A 23,366-nucleotide genomic window follows, 5' to 3' on the forward strand; every position below is an offset into this window, starting at 1 on the left:
ATCATTAGAGAAATGCAAATCCTTCCTGTTCTTGATACTTGCCAGGCTCTTTCCCACCTTTGGCCTCAACCTTCATATAAGTTGTTTTCGCTGCCTGGAAAGTATTCTTCCCTCCTCTTCCAATGAGAAGCTCCTTCTCATCCTACATGTTTCAAATCCAATGTCACCTCCTCAAAGAGGCCTTCCCTGACTTCCTATTTAAAGTTATTATCTATTATATTAATGATGAATTATACAAACTACATAGATTTTACTACATAAACGTATAGCATATATTTATATTATATCTATACATCATCCTGATTATTTTTATAATGCTTACCAAAGCCCGTAATTATTTTGTTTATTATCCATTAGTCTGCCCCGACTAGGCTGCAGGGTCTTTGAGAACAGACGCCTTTTCTGTCCTGTGCACCTGGACAGGGCTCTTCTCCTTTCTGAGCCATAATAGATTCATCTATGAGCAGAGGATTATCAGCCTGCCTTGTCCACTTCCAGGGTCATTGTAAATTGTAAATGGGAGAGTGGAGATGGAACCCTTTGGTGAATGGTAATGCCCACTAAAAATGTGAGTGAACACCATGGGCTCACATTGAAGCTTCCAGAAAACCCCGGGTGCAGTGTAGAGACAATCCCTGCAGCAGCCTCTGCCACTCAGGTGTGACCCTGCTTTTTCTCTGTCTTGCCCCTCACAGATTAAAACCGGTCCAAAAGTTCTGGGGCCCTTCTGTGGAGAGAAAGCCCCAGAACCCATCAATACCCAGAGCCACAGCGTTCAGATCCTGTTCCGCAGTGACAACTCAGGCGAGAACCGGGGCTGGAGGCTGTTGTACAGGGCAACAGGTAACACGGCCTCTCCCCTCCTGGGTCACACTTGGCTCCCATGCTCAGCCCTCATGGGGCAGTGGCCACGTGGTGAGGGGGAGCAGGCCTGGGGCTCCTCCTGGGATGTGGCAGAACTCCCAACTCTGCCAGTGAGCAGCTTGGGACCGAGGCAAATTCTCTTTACTGACTCAGTTTCCCATCTGTAAAATGGGCGCAAGGGCAGCAATGATGGTGGGTTTGGACTAGATGTAGATTTCAAAACTGGCTGCACTTCAGAATCACATGAGGAGATTTAAAAAAAAAAAACAAACCTGTTTCCTGAACTTCACCCCTTCACGCTGTGATTCACTGGGCGTGGGGAGGACCCCTCCAGTGCCAGCCCTCCTCACGTCTGGGGCAGGAATTTGGGTGAGAGTCTGTAGCTCAAAATGTTTCACCATGGCCGTCTGCCTCCATGTGTCCCCCAGACTGACAAAGCCCACAAGCCTCATTCCCCAGTACCTCAAGGCACTCAGTCCTGGTCCATACCCTGCTGGAGGTATTTGATCCAATGGGCCTGCAGTAACTCGAGGAAGAAGTGGGTAGACATCAGTGACAAGACCACAGCTGTGTGTGACTAATCCAGTTGAGAGACTATCCTGGACTTGCCTGCATCATCACATTTAGTGCCTGCTTGTGGGGAGAGGCAGGAAGAGGATATTAACAAAGGAGAGTTTGTCCAGGAAGGAGGAATCCTAGCCAATTTAGCCTTTTGAAGAGAGGGCTCAGGGGCATATAATCACAGTCTCTCTAACACTTTGAAGAATGGTCTTGGGAAGAAAGGGTGGGGTCATCGTGCGTGACCCAAAAGAGCAAACTATGCCCACTGAGTAAAAATTACAAGGGTATAAATTTCAGTTGAATATGAAAATTCTGTTCCTTTAATCAAAGGAGCCTAGTATGAAAGGTACAGGTTGGGAGGTATCGAGCTCCCTGTCCCTGTAGGAATGCAAATAGATGTCTGAGGTCTACTACAGAAGATGTAAAGGGAACATGAGACAGGAGTTGCACTCAGTGACATTTAATATCTTTTCCAACCCTGAGTTTTGATGAAATCATCTGGCCAACCACTTCATTTTACAAATGAGGAAATAGAGGTCCATGTTGGAAAGTGACCTGCTCAAGTTTCCAAAATAAGCCTTCTTCAGGGCCTGGTAGGTCCAGGCCCCCACAGCCTGGGGGTATGGTTTTTGTGTGGCTTTTCCACCTTCATCAGGCCTTGCATTCTAAGGAATGGCCTCTCGTGACCAGACTTTTCTTTGTTTTCTCACCTTCTCCTTTCATTGTTCCCCACCAGGGAATGAGTGCCCCAAGCTGCAGCCTCCTGTTCATGGGAATATCGAGCCCTTGCAAGCCAAGTACTTTTTCAAAGACCAGGTGCTCATCAGCTGTGACACAGGCCACAAAGTGCTGAAGGTACAGGGTCCTGCCGGGGGAGGGAGGTCATCCAGGCCAGAGAAATTCTCCAGAGCCTCCCAGGGCAGGTGGGCTTCTAGAGCTTGTCCTGGTCCCACCACAGTATTTCCTACCTTCTCCATAAACCTCCAAAATGCATCAGAGATTCCAGTCTTGTGAAAATTCAAAGTGTGTGTCCCAGACTCTCATTTCTGAAGGTGACACAAAAGTCAGAGCAAATCAAATCCATGCAGCCCGATAACCAGTACAAACAACATTAACAAAGTTTGTCAGGCTTTTGGGGGGGACCTGGGATAGAAGTAGAGATTTTGAAGGTGGCAGGTAGGCATTGCTTGCTCTCTGAAACAGTCGTTCTCCTAGGAACCCCATGGTTAACTTAAAAACAACAACAAAAACAAAATCACCTCCCAACCCCACCTGAGATCAATTCAAGCAGAATCTCTGGGGCGGGGGGGGGGTCCCGGTGCCTGTTCTCTGTTAAGTTGCCCAGGTGAGTCTGATGTGAGCCAAGCTAGTGGGCCGCTGCTCTCAGGGAACGATCATCCAAGTGAGGGCCCCACGACATCAGCACGTCACTTGTTAGAAATGCAAAGCTGTGGTCCCCAGGCCAGACCCACTGATTCAGAAGGGCCCAGCGACCTGTGCAAAAGCCCTCAGGGGCTCAGGTTGCTGCCGCTCACTCAGGTTTGAGAGCCGCTGCTCTGAAGGAGTCACGGGTCCAGGTTTCCCTTCAGAGACAGCCTCCCGGACCCCTTCTTGCACACAGTCCTGGCCTGTCTCCAGAGTAGGAGCGGGGGGATACGAATTCAGCATCTGTCTTCCCCTTAGCTTCAAGCCCTTGGAGGCCCACGGTTGGGAAAGTTCAGGGGAGGGCAGCCACCTTTGCTGTTCGAGCTGCTTTCACTGGGAAAAACCACAGACCCCACCGTTCCTCCTTCTTCCCATACCTCCTTCATGTTTCTTCCCAGGATAATGTGGAGATGGACACGTTCCAGATCGAGTGTCTGAAGGATGGGACGTGGAGTAACAAGATTCCCACCTGTAAAAGTAAGAAAACACAATCGGTTGATTCTAAGGCTCATGAGCTCCCCAGCACTGGTGGGGTCCGAGCAGAGCCCACACAAGGGGGGAAACCTGGCAGGTACAGTCTGAGCGGGTTAGGGCAGGAATTCCACAGGCACATCGGGGTTGGACAAAAGTTTATTAATGTTTCTTTCAGCAATAAGATGTTAGAATTCTGAAAGGACCTTGTGGGTCCCAGTTTGTTTTCTAAATGCTAATTTTACCTCTGCCTGCAGGCAGGTTGCCAGATTTGCTAAAGGAATAGCTTGTTTCCAGGTTCGAAACTAGCTCTGGCGATTGCTAATTCAGGAAACTATTCTGGCACTGGTGCCCAGAGCCCAGTGACCTTGCCAGCCTTTACGTGGCCATCAGCTATATCCACTGTCTCCTGGGACAGCTCATGAGCTGGGGCTGTGCAGGAAGGGCTGTGCGGTCAACACAGTGAAGCAGGGGGTCCAGTTCTGCACTGGTTCTTGGGACCCAGAGTTCTTGCCTTGGCTCTGCTCCTAAGCCACGCTGTGACCAGGGACAAGATCCTTCACCTCAGCTGTAAAGATTTTGGATTAGCTCTAGAATATATCCCACTGGTTCGGAAATAATGTAATCCCTATAAATCGCCTAGTGAGCTTGTAAAAATACAAATCACCGGCCACCACGCCCTCTATCCCTAACCGGGTGATTTCAGTGCAAGACGTGTAAGGACCACAATTTTAGAAAACTTATCTGTGGCAACAGTGATGAGAGGAGGCCTGGCGACAGAAAGGGAAGAGAAAAGAGGGAGGGAGGGAAGGAGAATATATTTTCGAATGGAGAGGTGAGGAGTTGAGAATTAGGGTGGGTCCTGCCCAGCCCCATTTCATGACCTCATATAAACTTTAGAGTGTTGTCCTCTTCCCTTCTAATAAATGGCTTGGGTCCAGTGGGCAGGCGGATCCACTCCCACTGCCCCAGGGGGACACTGTCAGGGTGGGGCTCCCCTGAGGCAAATCCCAGGCATAATTTTGGAGCAGAAAGTGCTTGTTTTCAATTTTCTTTTCTATATGATGATGAGGCTGGAGTCAGCCCAGTGTGGGAAATGGGTGCACTTTATGGCTGCAACAAAAAGTCTCCACAGACACTTACTGGATGCCTGTGCAGAGGTCCACAGGGAATTCAGATGGAAAAGACAAGGCCCAGGCATTGAAGAACTAAATGCCAACAGACACATCTGCCACCTCCTGCAACACGTGGCTCGTGTGTGGTGCTGTGACTAAGTTCTGTGTGAAGCACTTTGCAGAACAGGGCAAGGAGGCGGTCTGAAGGACGAGGCAGAGGATGAGGGGTAGAGAGGACAGGGTGTTGCTTTGGAGACAGGAATTTCTAGATTCAAATCCAGACCCCACCAGTTAAATATGCATGAACACTTGACGGAGACTCATTTGGCCTGAGTTTCCTGCATTCTTGATTGTTCTGTGGACTGAGTTAATGTACGTATCACACCCATGGAGCACCAGGAATAAGTAAGAGCTCTGTAGAAGCTTGTTTCTTTCTCCTACCCAACCCCCTCGTAGGAAGAGGTTTGGTTTCTCTCATTCATACTCTTGGAAAGTAGGAAACGGTAGTAATTTTTTGTCCCTGATGAAACACACACTTTTTTTTTTCTTTTTTTTGCGGTACGCGGGCCTCTCACTGTTGTGGCCTCTCCTGTTGCGGAGCACAAGCTCCGGACGCGCAGGCTCAGCGGCCGTGACTCACGGGCCCAGCTGCTCCGCGGCACGTGGGATCCTCCCAGACCAGGGCACGAACCCATGTCCCCTGCATCGGCAGGCAGACTCTCAACCACTGCGCCACCAGGGAAGCCCGAAACACACACTTTTTATTGTCACAGAAGTATTGATAGAGTAAGGCACTAATGTATCTGCTGGTGCTCTTTTATGTGACGTATGCTAGTATACAAAGGTATGCTGTCATTTTGTACTAAAGAAAAGAGGAATTTTTCCTCCCTAATATGGCCTGGTTCTCCCAGCATAGCCTGAATCAGGACTATTAGACTCCCCACTCAGACATACCCGGCATCTCTGCTTGTTCACTGAGTAGGTATTTATTGAGTACTTTTGTCCCAGGCATGTGCTGGGTCCTAGGGGAGATGCAAAAAAGACAAAAAAGACTGAGAAGTTGTGAGTCCCCAGGGACTGTGGGGAAAGCAGTTGGGAACAGACAGAAGTGTGTGTGTGCAGTGAAGAGACTTGCACCAAAACAGGAAGTGGGAATTCTGGGCTGTGGTTCTGGCCCTGCGTCCACCTTGCTGGGTGACCCCAAACCAGTCCTGCTCTACTCTGATTCCATCTGCCAAATGAGGGTTTGGACCAGATGAATGCAAAGCTTGCTGCACGGGCAGAATGTTATCATTGCCATGAGCCAGGATTTATGACTGTGCAAATTCTCAGAATGGTACGCATTCCACAATCCCAAGCTGTCCTTCACACTGGCTGTACCTACACTATGCATTCTTAATCGATTCTGGTGGAGTGATTTCTGTATTTCCTGCAGCAACTGTTTCTGCTTTGCTTGCTAATTTTTCTTTCTCTTCTTTCTCTCTCTCCCTCCTTCTCTCTGCTTCCTTTCCCTTTCCCTCCTGACCCCTCTTTGATCTTCATCATGGTGGCAGAAACGGAAATGGATGTGGAGAGCGAACCTGAGTCAGAGCAAGTGGCAGAGTGAATGGCGGGACCCCACACAGTGCAGACATCCAGGAATGGACCACTCACAAGACCCCTGGGTCCCAGAGCTCCTCCATCCCTCCCCATCCTGCCAACACTCCATTTCCCATTTCAGTGCGGATTAGAATGGATGCTGAACAAGGCAACACAGGCCTAAGCAGTTGAAACCGCGGCGTATATGACAACTCTCCTTTTGAGGGTTCACCCATCATACAAACATTATGCTGAAAAGATAATGAAAAGATAATGGGGCATTTTTTTTTAGCACTTCTATGTGGACTATACTCTTATCAAAGGAAAAATGGCTTTCATTCTAGAGACATTCACATGGTCTTAGGTAGACCAGGTCAAAGTGGGCCCTGATTTCCACTCCACACTTCAAGTTTCAATGGGCCAAAATGCCTGTGACTTTATGACTTTAATATTTGTCCCCATTGCTGTTTTCTTAGCAACCATGAGTAGGTGAAACTAACAGTAACTCATAGCATGGATTTTTAGGAAACCTAGACCTATTCTCATGCCCAAGAGTTTCTCTTCCACCTGTACCTAACACAGGGCTGAAATTCCATCATCAGAAGATCTTTCCTCTGGGGTTTACAAATTTTGCATTTCCGAAAATTCCCTAATTAAAGTTTTTCAAAAGATAGGCATCACGCTTGAAAGCAGCAGTCCTCAGCTCTGGTGCCATGGGACATCAGTGGGTCATAAATAATGATAAAGAAAGGGCTGTGGAGGGTGGGAATCTCTGCTTCAGCCTGAACAAAATCTGGGTAGACATATCAGAGCACCCCTGCATTACATTGTGACTGCTCAGTCTATTTGCTGATTGAATGGCCTCTTGACGAAGGTAGAATCCTGCAAAGTCGGACAATGAATGGTCCGGAGACTGCAGCACCATCCTAGGTCAAGGGCACCCTTGAGAGAGGAGATGGGGCAGTCACTAAAGATAAGCATCAGTTGGATCAATATTTTTAAGACCACAAAGTATAACAGGTCTTGTACTCAGTGTGAGAGAGGGGATCGTAATTTAGACGGAAGATATGATATAAAACCAAATAATTGCAATACCAGGCAACTTAAGATACATGCCTCAGAGAGCAGTGAATAAAGGGCCATGCAAGGAGAAATGAGGAAGCAGCCCTATCCAATTAGAAGAATGAGAAAAGCCTTTCAAGCAGCAGCGATGTTCGATCAAGGCCTGGAGGGTGGCCAGAGCATGAACCACATGGTTTCCTGTGTAGGGAAAGCAGCAGCACAGTGAGGGGTGTGTGACACTGGAATGCAAGGGCACGGCAGGAGGGACGAAGATGAAAGTGGGGTGGGGCAGGTCAGGGGCATCCCTGGGACCTGAGGGCCAGGTGAGCTGATTGTGTGTGGTTCCCTAGGAAGCCCCAAGACTGTGTCAGTGTATCCTCAGGGCGGCAGGGCAAGAAAGACATGTCTGAAGGAAAGTAAATGGCAGGAAGAGTGACAGTGGAGACAGGGTGTGGGTGGCACAACCCAACCCAGAGACTGATGAGAATGGGAGGCCAAAGGAAAGGGGAAAGAAAGAGCGTTTTGATCCCAGAGTGTGGAAGTGGCCAGACACAGTTTAGAGAAGATGATGAGACCCTTTCCCAAGCAAAGAAGATGGACTAACTGAGGAAGCAGGGTCTGGATCTAGCATCTTGGATTGTGGCAGGCAGAACTCAAAGGGCCTTCGGAACGGGAAGCTGTCTCTAGGTCCCAGAGACGCATGGCTCTTTGCCTGCCACTGTAGACTCGGGGAGAAGGTTCACCTCTTCCCCACTCACTATACCCAAGCTGAAATGACCCTCTGTTTTCCACTATCTGTCACCCCCTCTGTCTGGTTGTAAAACCAGCTTCATCAGTGGGCAAAGTTACTTCTCTGGAGTAAAGTGAAAGCAGGCTCTCCGTCCAGACAATCTCTCTGCACCAGTGCTGGCTGCGTACAGGCTCTCAACGGCCTGACCACCTAGCCATGTCTATGACTGACTCTGGAATCCTCCACCCAGAACTAGGTATTAGGTCTTGAGGATAATTTGGGCAAAATATATTGCTAGACCGAAGTTAAGGGACTCAAGAGTAATACAAAGATCCAGGCACTAATCAATGGTATTTCTTAAAAAAGGAAGAAAAATCTGCTTAGAGACTCTGCAGGAAAATTCTTTTAAAATTGTTTATAGCTTTAGATAGTAAATATTATTGCCTCTTGTTATCATAGTGCTGACCCTTACATGCTTTCTCCTCAGAGTAGAAGGGTGTCTCTACCTTTGGGAGATCAAAACAAATGGGAGCGATTTGTCCAGGGGGATTGGAGGCCAGGAAACAACACTAACCAGTTCTCTTGGCGTTTGCCTTCCTTGTAGATAGGAGGTACCTACCTGCTTTTACTCCCATGCTTCATCCTTCTCCTCCACCCTGAAGGGTCTTAGAATCATCTGTATTTTCAGTTAGATAGCGCTCTGTTCAATCAAAAATGTAAATTCGGAGTCCTAAAGTTAAAAATCACAATTTCTGAATAGCGTCTCAGGGCTAAATTGCCCCTGTCTCTGTTTCCCGAGGTGACCAGGTAAAATTCAGGAGGAGGGAAACTCTGGCTTTAGAATATGATCCTCGGAAATTATCAGAAGATGGATAGCTAGTGTCCACCATTACCCAGCTAATATTGATCACAGGCCGTTTTCACTAGAAAACAGATCCTAAGAGCTGTGAGTCTGGTTTACTTAAAAAAACACTGAGTTTAAGGTCAGGTCTGGTTCTCTGACTGTAATTCACTATGTGACCTTAGACCAGTCAAGTCTCCCCCCGGGCTCATCTGTAAGTAAAGATGATGTTTTGGTTGCCTGACTTCAGGTTCCTTTCCACCTGCAAGGTTCTGAGTCCTCTGGGATTCTTCAGTTCTGGCAGAGGCTGTTTGAACTAAGATTAGGATTTCCTTAGACATGAGCACCATCTTCTAACGAAGGCCCCTGAAGAGACATTGACAAATTGGGTCCTCAGCCCCTGACCTGGCTCCTGGCACACTCGACTTGGCTGGACTGGCAAGCTCTCCTAAGATCACCTCTGAGGAGCAGGCATCTTTGGTCTTGCCCTACAGCCAGCCCCAACGTCCAGCCACCAACAAGCAGAGAAAATGAGTAGGTGAAGACTAAAAGTTGGTCCCTCCTGACCCCCCTCCTGCCTTCTGTGCCTGCAGAGAGCCAGCAGGGTGCGGCTGTGTACTCATGCAGGAGCTGGGTTTCTTTTTGTTTGTACTTTTTTATGCCAAGCTCCAAAGTGAGCACAATAATTGCTCTTACTCAGCATGTGGTTGGGTCTGGAAGAACTGAAGGTTCTTTGGTTCATGTGAGCCAGAATTTTCTCACTGAGACATGGGCTTCATGCTTGGACAGAAGAGGATTGCACAATAGAACTGGAAGTCAAGGAAGGGGCCCTGGTGGGGAGAAGACTGGGATCTCCTTGAGTCTCAGCAGACCTGCCCCTGCCCTGGAATTGACACCAGGCCAGGTGAGTTGACCACACAGCAGTCATAGATGGGAGACACCCCAAATGCAGGGCCACCATGTGCATAGACTATAACGTTGCTCTCTGGAGTTGTGTGCAGTGTACAAGCCGCACATCGTATGAGACACGCACCAGATGGCCCCAGGAAGAAGAGGAAGGGGTAATTGAGGGGTCTCGCTCTCTTCTCTCTCAGTTGTGGACTGTGGAGCCCCGGCAGAGCTGGAAAACGGACTGGTCACATTTTCCACCAGAAACAACCTTACCACATACAAATCTGAGATCAGATACTCCTGCCAGCAGCCCTACTACAAGATGCTGCACAGTATCACAGGTGAGCCTTCCACGCTAAACCAGCGCACTCCGTCCTCACACGCTCTGGGTCTCAGGGTTAGGCTGGGGGCTGAAACAGCCAGTCTGTTGGCCACGGTTTGGGAGAATTGGGAAGAGAAACCCTTGGAGACATGCCTCACCTCTCCCTGCCTCAGGCCTGCACCCCGAGTTAAGCTGCATGACATCCCCGTACCCACACAGACATACAGCCTCTGGCAGAGAAGGAACCCTCAAGGAGATGTGAAGGCCAGTCAGTTCTGCTTCCACCACAGACTAGCACTAAGAAAATTCTCCTAATTTCTCAAAGCCTCCAAGTCCTCCTTCCAGAAAGGGAATAGTGATAGCGCTCACAGAGCCAGCGTAAGTCTCATGAGATGGTGGGCACAGTGTGGTTTATGAAAGGGTTTGTTAAGTGGAGAAGCGGGGGCAGAGGAAGTGTGTCACAGAGAGCTGTGTGACTAATGATGAGAGGTGCCTCCCAGGGGCTGGGCGGGGCCCCGACAGGCAGGAGTCAGATTGCTCAGAGCCTTGGACACCATACTGAAGAGCATCCTGTTTATTTTTGAGGCCAGTGGGGAGCTATTGTGATTTTGAGCAGAGATGAAACGATTCCCAGTTTAGAAAGATGTTTCAAGTTGCAGACAGGACTGGTTCAGAGAGAACGGCAGCAGAAAGACTTTGGAAGGCTTGCGATGATCCACAACAGAGGAGTTAAAAACGCAGATCTATTTTCCATGTGCTATAAATCACCTATGTTCTCCTTCTTCTTCAACCTTTTCTCCCTCTCCCAGATGTATATACGTGTTCTGCCCAAGGAGTCTGGATGAATGAAGTCCTGGGGAGAAGCCAGCCCACCTGCCTGCCAGGTACCTCCCCCTCAAGTTCTCTGCCTCAGGGTCTCCCATGCCAGGCCCTCGGGCCGCAGGTGCTCTGGCTGCTGATGGAGTAAGGGGTGGGGAGGTCACGATGCTTCGACTGATTTTTAAGAGATAACGTCAGAAGGGCGAAGGTCAGAAAAGCCTAGCCTCACATCTTCTCAAACCAGCCAGCCTCTATGTTCAACCTGTTCTGTCACACCAGGAGCCTTCTTGCCTCTTCTCTCTGCAGTTCTGCACCCTTCCCACCAGGTTTTTCATCCCACAGAGTTGGTGTTTGCCCTGGCTGTGCACCAGGAAAAGTGAGAAAGTAGACACCTCGTCCTCAAGCACTCACTGTGTTTCAGAGGAGGTGGAAATCAGACAAATACCAAATGACCATAGGACAGAGCAAAAAGCTCTTCCAAAGAGCAATGCATTCAAGTCTTAGTGACTGCTACCTCCCCCAAGCCTGTCTACTGACCCTACTTTAAAATGAACAAAGAACGTTGTGGTAATAGGAAACGTCCCTGGCCATCACAGCTGCTACGAGTTCCCAAAGAAGGAGGAAATTCCTGCATGTAGTTGTCTGGGAGTAAAGGGATGGGGACTGGTTAGGAAGACTTCACTTAAGAGGGCTTTAAGTCTAAGAAAGAACACAAAGAATTCGTGAGGAGCTGAAACAGGGGAAAGGCCAACCCATCCACACTCTGCTGACCCCCATCATCTCAGTTAGGCTTAGCCAGGAGCACACCCAAGGGCCACGGCTAGAGAAGCCTCAGAGAAGATGGAGAATGGTGGAGCTGTGGCAAACTGGAGGCCAAACCCCCATTTTGCTAAAATACTAGGTGGACCAAAGACGGCACTGCAGGTGGCTTCCATCCCAGGCAGCCATGTTGCGGTGTCTAGAAGCCGGGGAGGCACTGAGCTGGGAGTCATGGGCCCGGGTCTTGGTCCCACTGTTGTCTTTTCCTAACTGCAAGCTTTGGTAGGTAACCTCACGTCTCTGGGGCTAGGATTTCGTACCTCAGAAGTGAAGGAGAAGTACCAGGTGATCCCTGACATTCTATGACTCTTACTGGTCATCGTCCTCTAGATTCATACAAAGCATCTTGCAATGAGTCATGAAATTCTTCTAACACCTGGTATCGAGCAGAACATCGTGTATCATTGAACCAGGCCAGAAAATTCTAAATTCTCCCCCACTAAAACACCAAGATTGAACCCAAAGGCAAGCCAGAATGGAGAAAGCCATTTCATCTGGCATCATAATATCCCACCTTTCCAAGGAAACTGTTAAGAAAATATTATTTGCCCCTTATTTGACACATGAGAAAACTAAGGATCAGGGAGGTGTAATGATTCATCCAGGGTTACCTACAGAAAGTTAGAGGCAGAACTGGAAGATGGACCCAAGACTTTTGATGTCAACACCAGCAATGCTGAGCCATTCTTGACTCTGCCATCCTCGTGAACCCCGAATTCTCGAATATCACATTTCTGTTTTTAGGGCCCTCCCTCAGTACCTCCAGTCTTCTAGAGCCCAAATCTGACTTCAGCACAGCTGCAGCTCTAGTATTTCAAGGTGAATCCTTTGCCTCAGGAAAGACTGGATGGAGAACGGTAGCAGCCTAAAAGAATGGCCCCATTTCAATGAGCACTCTCAAAGGCTTGCTGCGTCATTCAACCTCTTGAAAGGACAAGAGCATATCAAGAAGAAAAACAGACTTTAATGGGAAAAAATGAAGCCAGTGTCCAAAGAAACAGGCTCCATTTCTGGCTCTGCCACCAATAACTTTGAGTGTGTCACTTGCCTTCTTTGAACCTCAAGTTTTCCATCTGTAAGTGAGCTGTTCTCCAAGCTTCCCCCGCTCAGACACTCTGTGACGCGGAGTATGCCACTGGCACCTTCGTGGGAAAAAGGCACCATTCAGTGCCGGCTTTGCTGTGACCGTGGCCTGAGCCACAGAAGCGTCCCTCACCAGATGAGGGCCTATGAGCGCTCAGTGCGCTGTTCTGCAGGGCCAGTCGCAGACCTGCCTGGAGAAGCCACTTGGTAGGCTGCCGCTTATAATCGGGAGTCTGGCCTTTAGCTCCGAAAGGCCTGCCACAGACAATTAGCGAAAACCACCTCACGTCTGGCCCGGGGTGCACAGCAGGGTGCCTCGGGATCACGTAAGAAGCATTTGGCGTCCAGAAGAAGAGCATCTGAAAAGCATTAGGTTGCTGGAAGCCTGACCTCTCAGAGTTGCCAAGAAAACTCAGATGCTCCTTGGTCTTTAAAGGACAGCTGAAAGTATTGCAGGCCAAGGGGTGTAGCCCGGCAATTCGCAACCCAGAGGAGGTCCACGCTCACACCAGGCTTAGCCCCCAGACCCAAGCACCCTGCTTGGAGGGGCCCCTGGGAGCTTGTTCTTAGGCAGCAGGGGGCTGGTTCTGAAGACCCTCTGCTCGTGGGCCAAAGGCGTTTGGCTACAGGAGGCTGGTGGTGCATGTGCATGCTCGGGGTACAACTCGGTAGAACGAAGTTTGATCAGACCTTTCTTCTTTCCCTGAAGGTACTATGGGGTTCCCAGGTGCAATGATGGGTAGAGCAGAGCCTATGCATCATTGCTTGTAGATTATGCCACCTTTCCCTAAGCTTGGATGCCCTGGGCATCCCTTCACATCATGTGTCCTTTAGTCCAGAGAAGAAAAGGTTCTTTATAAGTAATGAGGCTCTGTGGGACACAAGGACAAGACATTCATCTTAGAATCTAGTTAAGCCCCTGCTACTCAACTTAATAGCAGTGTGACCTTGGGCTAGTCATTTAACCTCTGGAGAGTTCTACTCACCTATAAAATGGGGGTGACCAGGGCAGATGAAATAAAAATCAAAGGAATTTGGAATTTAAAGGATCCTTGGAGATCATCTTGACCAACTGCCTCATTTAGCAGATCAAAAATTGAAATCCAGAGAAGGAAATATCCTAACCCAGAGTCACACAGGACAGAGGAGAGAAAAGCCAGTTCAAGGCCCCAGGTGTCTCAGTTCCCAGTCCAGTGTTTGCTGTGACTTGCTAGACAGTATTTTAATTTCCTTCCGTCTCTCAAAGCCATTGATCTGTGGTTTTCAGAAGTTTTCTAAGTACCTACGGCATGGACCACGTCTGGGTTCTGAGATGCCTTTCTAGGGAAGAAAGGGGCAAAGTGACCACTGCTAGAGATAGTCCTGGCTAAAGATGATCCAGGCCACAAGTGGTCTTGGCTGGAATGGTTCAGGATGGTGAAGGCCCACATATAAAAAGGTCTGGTCCATAGACAGCCCTGGCTACAGAAGGGTCCAACTACAGACGGGCCAGACTAGAAAGACTTAGGCCAAAGATGAGCGCACTCACAGCTTTCCCAGGCTAGCATGACTCTGTGATGCAGAGTAGGGGCCGTGGTGGCATAATCTACAGTGGGTGAGACGTGCGTTTCTTTCAGAGGTCCTCCACCTGGCTGACCTGACGTGTCTCTGTCCCTTGTCCCCGCTCCCTCCTTCTCCTTGCAGCGTGTGGCCAGCCCTCGCGCTCCCTGCCAAACCTGGTCAAGCGGATCATCGGGGGCCGGAATGCTGAGCCCGGCCTCTTCCCGTGGCAGGCCCTGATTGTGGTGGAGGACACCTCAAGGGTGCCCAATGACAAGTGGTTTGGGAGCGGGGCCCTGCTCTCTGAGTCCTGGATCCTCACGGCAGCCCACGTGCTGCGCTCCCAGCGCAGAGACAACACGGTGACACCGGTCTCCAAGGAGCACGTCACCGTCTACCTGGGCCTGCATGACGTGCGGGACAAATCGGGGGCTGTCAACAGCTCGGCCGCCCGAGTGGTGCTCCACCCAGACTTCGACATCCAGAACTACAACCACGACATTGCTCTGGTGCAGCTGCGGGAGCCCGTGCCCCTGGGGCCTCATATCATGCCCGTCTGCCTGCCGCGACCCGAGCCCGAAGGCCCGGCGCCCCACATGCTGGGGCTGGTAGCTGGTTGGGGCATCTCCAATCCTAACGTGACGGTGGACGAGATCATCAGCAGTGGCACGCGGACCTTGTCAGACGTCCTGCAGTACGTCAAGTTACCCGTGGTGCCGCACGCCGAGTGCAAGACTAGCTACGAGTCCCGGTCAGGCAACTACAGCGTCACAGAGAACATGTTCTGTGCCGGCTACTACGAGGGTGGCAAGGACACGTGCCTGGGGGACAGCGGCGGCGCCTTTGTCATCCTCGACGACTCGAGCCAGCGCTGGGTGGCCCAAGGCCTGGTGTCCTGGGGGGGCCCCGAAGAATGTGGCAGCAAGCAGGTGTATGGGGTCTACACCAAGGTCTCCAACTACGTGGACTGGGTGTGGGAGCAGATAGGCTCCCCGCGGGGCCTGGGGGAGCTCCAGGTGGAGCGGTGAGATGCGTTACGTCCTCGGGGCGCCTGCCCTGGCCAGCCCGAGCGAGGCTGCACCACACACTCCCAAAGACGGCACACTCCATGTTACTCACGTGACCAGTGGGATGGACCACGCTGCTCCCACCCTCCCAAGACAGCCCCTGGGACCCTGAGAGGCAGCAGTGTGGTACAGGGAAAAGGCCCTACACAGGAGGCCTGGGTCGCTGGCCCTGGGCGAGTCCCCTCCCCTCTCCAGGCCTCCTTCTCCCCGCAGTACAGTGAGGGAGCTAGACTGGGGCCAGTACCCCCCACTCCTCTCCCGAGTACTCACCCCAGGGGCCTCGTTCACTGCTAGTCATTTGTCAAACCCAGTGGCCCTGCTCTCACTCTTGGCGTAACTGAGCTTGGACCTGACTGTTAGAAAATGTTTCCTTGCCGTGAGCTAAGTCCGTGTGTTCTCCCAGCTTTGCCCTCTGGGTACATTCTGGCCGAAAACTCCTCAGGTTTGGGGAGACAGGGATGACAGCCTGAGGCCCCTCTCTCCGACTGTAATGCCTTGTAGTACTTTTGTCCCTGGGTTTTCTCTCCCAAAACCTCTTGCAGTCCAAGCCTTATCCCTTCTGTTCCCTGTTAAAGGAATTTCAAAGGACAAAGAGAAAGTTGGGAAGCTTCGTGGCGACTGGGGGGAGGAGGAGAGCAGTGGGAGGCTCCCCAAGCCCGTTAAATTCCCACCAACCACTCAGAGCACATCATTTGGACCCACATGTCACTCCCGAATACCAGCTGACCACACGGGTGTCCACACCTGGCACTCCAGACGAGCACGAAGCAACCTTCCAGCCTTGAAATGTGTCACCTGAAAAGCCTCAGCCTCAGGTGTGGAGACTCAACTGGACTGTTTGGAGAGAGAGAAGGCTCACACCATGCTCGCTGTGCCTCTGGACAGGGAAACAGGAGAAGGAGGGCTCAGGGCATAGGAGTGACCCAGTCCCACCAGACTGCCCTGCGTGTCTGTGGTCTGAGCTCTACAGAGAACACACCCAGCGTGGATGTTGAGAGGGGTCCAGTCCTCCAGCTTCCAGAGAAGCAGGGACTTGCCCGTGAAAGACAGTGAGAAGAGAGGGAGAGCCCAGAGTCCTGGGTTCCAGCCCCAGCTCTGCCCCCAACCGGGCCTCAGTTTCCCCATCTGTAAAAGGAAGGCATCAGATCCCCCTCAGGGTCCTTCCAGCTCCAGCGTTCGGCGCTTCCAATGCCAGCAGCCTCTCCCTGGCCCTCACAGGGCTGATCATCTTCCTTCTCCCCAGGCTCGCTCTCCTGGGGACTCTCCATCAGAGAAAGAAGAAGCCCTGAGAGGGATTCCAAGAGAGCAGTTGGGAAGCATCCGCTTTTCCAGTCGGGTCCTGGAAGCACACTCCCATGTGTATGAACAGTGCATGTAGAGGATACTCTATTTTGTTTATTTTATATCACAAGCTTCACTCCTCTGTAAGTTTCCTCTGCACTCCGTTTCTCCCATCAGGGGACTAAAGTGGAAATAAACCCTCTGTGGATAACCAACAGCCTTTGTTTTGGGGTTTGGTTATTGTTGATGTTCGTTTGTTTTGACTTTTTTTTTTTTTTTTTTTTTTTTTTTTGCGGTACGCGGGCCTCTCACTGTTGTGGCCTCTCCCGTTGCGGAGCACAGGCTCCGGACGCACAGGCTCAGCGGCCATGGCTCACGGGCCCAGCTGCTCCGCGGCACGTGGGATCTTCCCGAACCAGGGCATGAACCCATGTCCCCTGCATCGGCAGGCGGACTCTCAGCCACTGCTCCACCAGGGAAGCCCTGTTTTGACTTTTTGAAGAAAACCTGGCCCCTCACGAAGCCAAAATCTCTCCCATTGCAGAAACAGTACAATTTTTGTCACCTGGACATCATCCAAGAAAGGGTGTTGAGGAATGGAGTCGGTTACGGACATGTGTCCTCTCGAAGGCTGCCCATTCCATCACGGAAGTGCCTGCCATTTAATTCCTTGAGTTCAAAGAGCTCAAATGAGCACGCAAGGCAAGACTGTGTGCACCTAGGTCTCACAAAGGCGAAGGGAATTAACGTCATTAGAGGAGTGGAGATTGCAGTATTATGGGAACTTAAGGAGGGGGAGGTTCATACAGCTGAAGAGGATCTGGATACATTTGCAGAGAGGTTACAAAGAACGCACTGGGAGATGGGAGACAAGGGGAGAGGGGACAAAGATGAAGCAGAAAAGTGTGCCCTGAGTAGAGTGGGGGCAGAGGGGATGAGGGGAAGGTGGACAGAGTCTTGAAGGTCATTCTATGTTATTCTATGTGCTCTGTCCTGTAACCAGTGATGCTCTAGTTTGGGGTATATCAGAATCACCTGGAGTGCTTGTTAGGAATGCAGATTCCTGGGTCTCACCCATGGGAAGTTCTGAATCAGCAGGTTAGAGCGTGAGCAACATGCTGTGAAAAGCGGAGGGGTCGGGGAAGGACCAAGCTAGAGAGAGCGGTTGGGAAATTACAACAACCATTCTGGAGAGAGGTGGTGAAAACCCCCCAGACCTAGGGTGTGACACTGCAGATGTGGGCGTGAGGGAGTTTGAAAACATCTAAGTAGTGTATTGGGCAGGGCTTGGTGTAGAGGCATCGTGTGAATAGTGCAGACACAGAGATGTGGAGTAACACAAGCTAATCTGTTAGTGAGAGCTCCCCATACAAGGTACTCCTGGTTTGCCTTTGTTTGGGAATTGTATCATAATGAAACTGTCATGCTTTTTACACTATTGAGAGCTAAAAGAATCTTACATTATGCCTTATACTTTATATGTAGCTGATTTCAAAGATTATCATGTCTTGTATTCTATTACATTTCAGAGTTTTACTTTCCTCTAGATATTTGGACTTTATGTTGTGACATATTGAGACACAGGTGTCACGAGGTTGCATGGAGAGCACATTGTGACATTACTCTCTGCTTCTTCTGGTGACTTTTTTTACCAGCTTAGTGGCTGATTAAATACGGATGTTGAAGAAGAGGGAGGCAACGAGGATGCAGTCCGTGCAGACATTGACAGACATCTGGAATAACAAAGGGGAGACAGATGGGTGGTGAAGGGTGGAGACCAGGACTTGGGTTTTCTGTGCTTGAGGAGTTTATGTGCAATCCAGCTGGAGACTTCAGGATCGGTTCAGAGGAAAGGGCAGATTAGAGATACTGATCTGAAATTCATCAGGGTCTAAATAGTATGATGGCATGGGAGGAGATGGCATTATCTACTGGAAGAGAAAAGAAAAGGGGGCTGAGGACTCAAAAAGGGAAAGACGAGCATTGATGGCATGGAGAGAAGAAGAGAAACCCCAAGAAAGAGACAAGGAAGAGGAATCAGAAACACAGGAAGAGAGGAGCTTCAGAAGCCAAGGAGGGAAAGTGTCAAGAAGGATAAAGTGATCAACAGTGCAAATGACCCAGGACAGTCCAGAGGACGCTTCCAGGCTGGACTTTCCCGGGTGCTGGGACCCGGTCTCTACTGTCAACTCTGAGAGAGGATCCAGGGAGCAGGCCCGCGCTCATGTTGAAGTCCTTAACCCTTCCTCCCTCTTACTTTATCCTCCTCGTCCTTTATCCTCCTCCTCTTCCTCCTCCACCACCTCTTTCTCCTCCTTCTTCTTTCCCTCTTCTCTCTCTCTCTTTCCCCCTCCCTCCCACACCCTCCCTCCTTCTCTTTCTCTCTTCAGGCTTCTCCTAGGTTTTTATCTCTTTCCTGAGATAGCACACTGCCCTTACATCCTCCCTTCTCTTGGTTTATATGCTCAGTTCTCCAGGTTTTGCTTCCTTGAAACCTAAAAACCTCCAGCAGCCACAAGGCGAGGAGATTTCCTAGAGCTGAAGAATACGTGAGATAAAATTTCAGAAATAGTGTTCTCCTATACATGTAAATATCATCTTTGAAGTTCCAGCTATGGGCCCAGAGTCGTTCTGTGTCCATCTATGATTACAGATCTATTAAATATTCAAATGGCCACTTTATGTCCAAGTTTGTGTGGAGCGTGGCATCCACCTCCAAAGGACAGGGAAGGATGCAGATACTGGGTGTCGTCTCCTCTTTCCAGAAGCTTGACTATGGAAGAGAGGGGAGGGAGAGACTGTGGAATGAGTGAGAATCAGGGAAAATGGAAATTTGATTTTTAGAATGAGAGGTCTTGATCATGTTTTGGAGGCATAGACAAAGGAGAGATGCAAGACAGAGGAGAGGGGTGCGAATCCTCAAAGCCAGGTCCCCAAAAGTTTGGAAGCCCAGAATTCGTTCTGAAGAGAAGAAAGTTTACAGAGGGAGCAGATGGAGAGGAGGATGTTTTTTGGTTTGGTTTGGTTTGGTTTTTCCATTAGTAGCAAGTTTTTCTACAAACTTTCCATGAAGTGATCTCTGGCAAATCTGGGCTTTTAGCCAGCAGCTTAGCAACCCAGCAGAGAAGGACCTTCTAGCAAAATTCCCAAGGCAGGCTTTCATTGGCCTGGCCAGGGTTACATTCCCATCTCTGAGCAATCGCTGTGACCAGAGTATAAGAGGCTTTCATTAGTCAGGTCTGGGTCACATTCCTACCCCTAGAACCAGAGGTAAGATCACTGCAACTCAGGCTATATGGACAAGAAATGGGGGAAGAGTGGGCCCTAGAGGAAAATTGGGGTGCTGTTACTGAAAGGAGCAATGGATGCTGGGATATCAAAAATAACAGATGTTCCTAACAGAGGGTGATGTGCTAGTAGCTCTGGCAAAGGGCAAGATGGAGCCCAGAGTGTGATCTGTCCTCCCTCCCTTGGCTGCAGTGTGTGGGATCCCCAAGTTCTCCCGGAATCTGATGGCCAGGATCTTCAGTGGACGCCCAGCCCAGAAGGGCACCACCCCATGGATTGCCATGCTGTCACACCTGAATGGGCAGCCCTTCTGCGGGGGCTCCCTTTTAGGTAAGTTGAAGGTGGAAGGGCTGGGGGACCCAGGATTAGAGGTTAGGGTAGAAGGAAAGGGACCTGACCCTCTTCCTGGAGACTGACAAGATTTCTTCACTGAGAATCTTCCACAGTAGTAGCGGGACCCAGAAGTACAAAGTGGCAGAAAGAAACCTTAGCTGGAGCCAGGAGACACGTGTTCTGTTCTAGCTGGCTCCTTCAGCCAACAACACTTCCCGAGCCCTGGTCATTCTCTGGCACTGAGAAGGGTGAGGGAGTCAGACCCTTAAACATGGATTACAACACAAGGCACTTACATGCGGCTCAAAGTGAGGGTGTGCCAGCGCCGTGGGACCAGGGGGAACCAGGAAACCCACACTAGAGGAGTCAGAGAAGGGAGATTTACAAAGCCTTGAATGCCATGCTTGGGAATTTAGATCTTTTCTTGAATGCTGCTCCAGGTTTATAAGCATGTTCTGGAAAGTTCTCTCCTGAGACAGCATGGATTGAAAGAAGGGTGAATCTGGAAGCCAAGAGTCCAGTGAGGCAGCTATAGTGCAATAGTGGGGAGGAAAGTCATTAGCCTCAGAAGAAGGACAGGGGCTGAGGAATAGAAACCAGGCTGATTCAAAGCCATTGAGAAATAAGATTGTGAGAATTTTGTAGTGGACTGAATGTGATTGGCAGTGGGAGCAAAGGTAGGGAAGAAATGACTGATGGCTCTTCCTGCCAGTTTAGTCCAAATGACCTAAGGTCCATCCCAGCTCTGACATCATAATAAAAATTAATACCAATCTAGAGTCCCTCTAACCCTATCACAGAGGAAGAAGGCATGGATGGGTCCACTTCTGCCTGGGCAGCTCTGGGGCTGCCGGTCTCGCCTCGCGCTGACCTACCCTCCTCCTCCAGGGTACACTCAGGTGAGGACAGCTCCCCGACTGGGATCCCCGAGGGGAGGTGCAGGCTCTGGTGAGACTGCAGTCTGGACATCCCCGAGGTGTGTGAAATGGTAACCCAGCAGAGGGTTTGATCCTTATATTCCTACAAACACAAAGATGAGTGGTCTCCCCTATGGAGCCTCCCAAAGGGGCACAGCGAGTGAGCACAGGTTAAAGGGGAGCCCAGTGGGAAGCAGGCAGGGGAGAGGGCCAAGAATGAGAAGGGGCAGAGAGACAGAGAGAGGGCTTAGAAGGACAAGGACAAAGATAGAGAAAGAGACGGAGGGCATATGAGAGAACTAGAGAGGGAAGTGAAGAGAAATTAAGGGGAAAATGAAAGGAAACAAATACAACCGGAGGAAGAGAAACTGGTGGGGCATGAGACGAGACAGAGAGAGAGAGGGAGAGAGAGAATTGTGAAAGGCATAGAAAAGCAGGGAGGACCCAGAAAAGAACGCATCAGAAGAGAAGCAAAGAGAGGGGAGGAGCCGGCAGGGAGAGCAGAAGGGAGCAAAGACATTTCTGGCTTTTTTAGAATGTAAGTAAATAGATGGATCACTGCCCACGGTTTTAAGAGTTAGATTAGTTTTCTGAAGCCTTGAGTGTTTAAGTTCAATGATGTTCAGCACTCACTTGTGTCTAATGCGTGTTTATTCCCACTTCTCTACCCTCAGCCAAGCTACAAGATCTGACTTACTCAGCCCTCCCCACAGCTCTCCTCGTCTAGAATCTCTCTCCTCCTCTGTTGTCTAGTTTTGTAGAGAGAGGGAAAGACAGGAGAGGGCAGAGGAAGCAGGGAAGGAGCTGAGGGACAGGCAGAAAGCTCCCGCTCAGTGCCCACCCTAAAGCCTGGGTTCTGGCTCAGGGACTCAGTGTTTGCAGAGCTACGAGGCAAAGCCATGTCTTTGGACCCACCGCTGCATACCCCAGGTTCATCTAAATAGCCCAGAGCCCCGCTCCAAGGCAGGCTCCCTAATCTGGGTACCTCATCCCACTTTACCTACCTGGAAAATTAGTCAACAGCCCCTGGCTGTGGACAGGGATCAAAAATGCCACCAGGGAAAAGAGGGTGGCCTGTGCGGAGCTCTATCCAGAAGCCAGTAGCCAGGGAACATAGCTGCTCCTGAGAGGGCCAAGTGGAGCCCGGGACCTGCTGCAGAAAGGGACTCTGCCCTGGACTCTGTACTTGGCCCCGATACCCCATCCCAAAGCCCTGGTGCCTTTCTTTCTGCTTGGCTCAACCCAGCATGTCTCTGGCCTCAGCTATTTATGGGTTTGTCATCTGTTCAACCTTAAGGATGAACCGAAGCCTGACCCCATACTGAGCAAAGGGCAGGGACCTGTCCATCAAGGGAAAAAGACAGCCAAGATGCAAGAGATGTGCTCAGCTGACCATCAGGACACCCAGGGTCTGGCCCTGGCCCTGCCACCAACCTGCAGAGTTGCCCTAGACATCCTCGCTCTCCTCCAGGCCTCAGAATCCATGTCTATAAAATGAGAGGTTTGGATCGGAGCAGCGGTTCTCAGCCCTGATGGCAGTAGAATCATCTGGGGGCACTTCTAAAGTGTATTTGTACCTGTGCCTCACTCCCATGACATAGATGCTCTGGCTTCAGGCCCAGGTACTATTTTGGGGGATGTGTTTGCTTGTTTGTTTTTAATTCCCCAGGTGATTCTAAACGTGCACCCAAAGTTGAGAAGAACCACGTACAACAGTGCTTTCCAAACTTTAATATGCATAGAAATTACCTGGAGATCTTATTAAAACCCTCAGAATTTACTACTGAATGCAGATTCTGATTCAGTAGACGTACGGTGGGGCCTCAGAGTCTGCATTTCCAAGAAGCTCCCAGGGGAGGCTGAGGCTACTGGTCCAGGGACCACGGCTTGAGCAGCAAGACCGGAGGGGCAGCCAGTGAACACAAAGTTTCTTGTGCACACCTTGGGCTGTCCGGAGCTCGCCAACCCCATGGGTTTAAGGGAGACCTGAAATCATCTTTAAAACATTCAGTTTGGGCCTAGGTTGGAGAAGGCAGATGAAATCTCAGATTCAACTCCCCGTTTTCAGATCAGGATCATATGCGTTTCCGCTTGAGGCTGTGAAACGCAAGGGAGAGGGGTGCCATGGAGAGGAGGGGTCTGAAAGCCCTCAGCTTGAGGCTGTGGGAAGCAGGATGGGGCCGTGAGGACAGTGTGTGTGCACAATTCTGTTCCCAGGCTCCAAGTGGATTGTGACCGCGGCTCACTGCCTTCACCAATCGCTGGATTCAGAGGACGCAACCCTACATGGCTTGGACCTGCTCAGCCCCTCTGCCTTCAAAATCATCATGGGTGAGTGCGGAGCAAGGTGATTCCTGCAG

General features: G+C 50.3%; 1 protein-coding gene across 3 annotated transcripts in view; it reads left to right on the top strand.

Annotated features, from left to right (window-relative positions):
• Positions 1–23,366, top strand: part of MASP1 (MBL associated serine protease 1) — a 62,400-nt gene that overhangs the window by 31,250 nt on the left and 7,784 nt on the right. The window contains exons 6-12 of one of the 3 annotated variants that reach the window (XM_030861062.2): positions 696–843; positions 2,162–2,280; positions 3,249–3,327; positions 9,742–9,879; positions 10,670–10,744; positions 19,949–20,086; positions 23,224–23,337. In XM_030861062.2, the coding sequence (XP_030716922.1) occupies positions 696–843; positions 2,162–2,280; positions 3,249–3,327; positions 9,742–9,879; positions 10,670–10,744; positions 19,949–20,086; positions 23,224–23,337 (811 nt within the window). Of the gene's footprint in view, positions 1–695; positions 844–2,161; positions 2,281–3,248; positions 3,328–5,989; positions 9,516–9,741; positions 9,880–10,669; positions 10,745–14,264; positions 16,677–19,948; positions 20,087–23,223; positions 23,338–23,366 lie in introns of those variants that run through there. The other 2 variants (XM_030861052.2, XM_030861079.2) reach the window with 2 other exon arrangements.

This window comes from Globicephala melas, chromosome 4 (assembly GCF_963455315.2).
Source record: "Globicephala melas chromosome 4, mGloMel1.2, whole genome shotgun sequence".
In the NCBI taxonomy this organism is placed as follows: Eukaryota; Metazoa; Chordata; class Mammalia; order Artiodactyla; family Delphinidae; genus Globicephala; species Globicephala melas.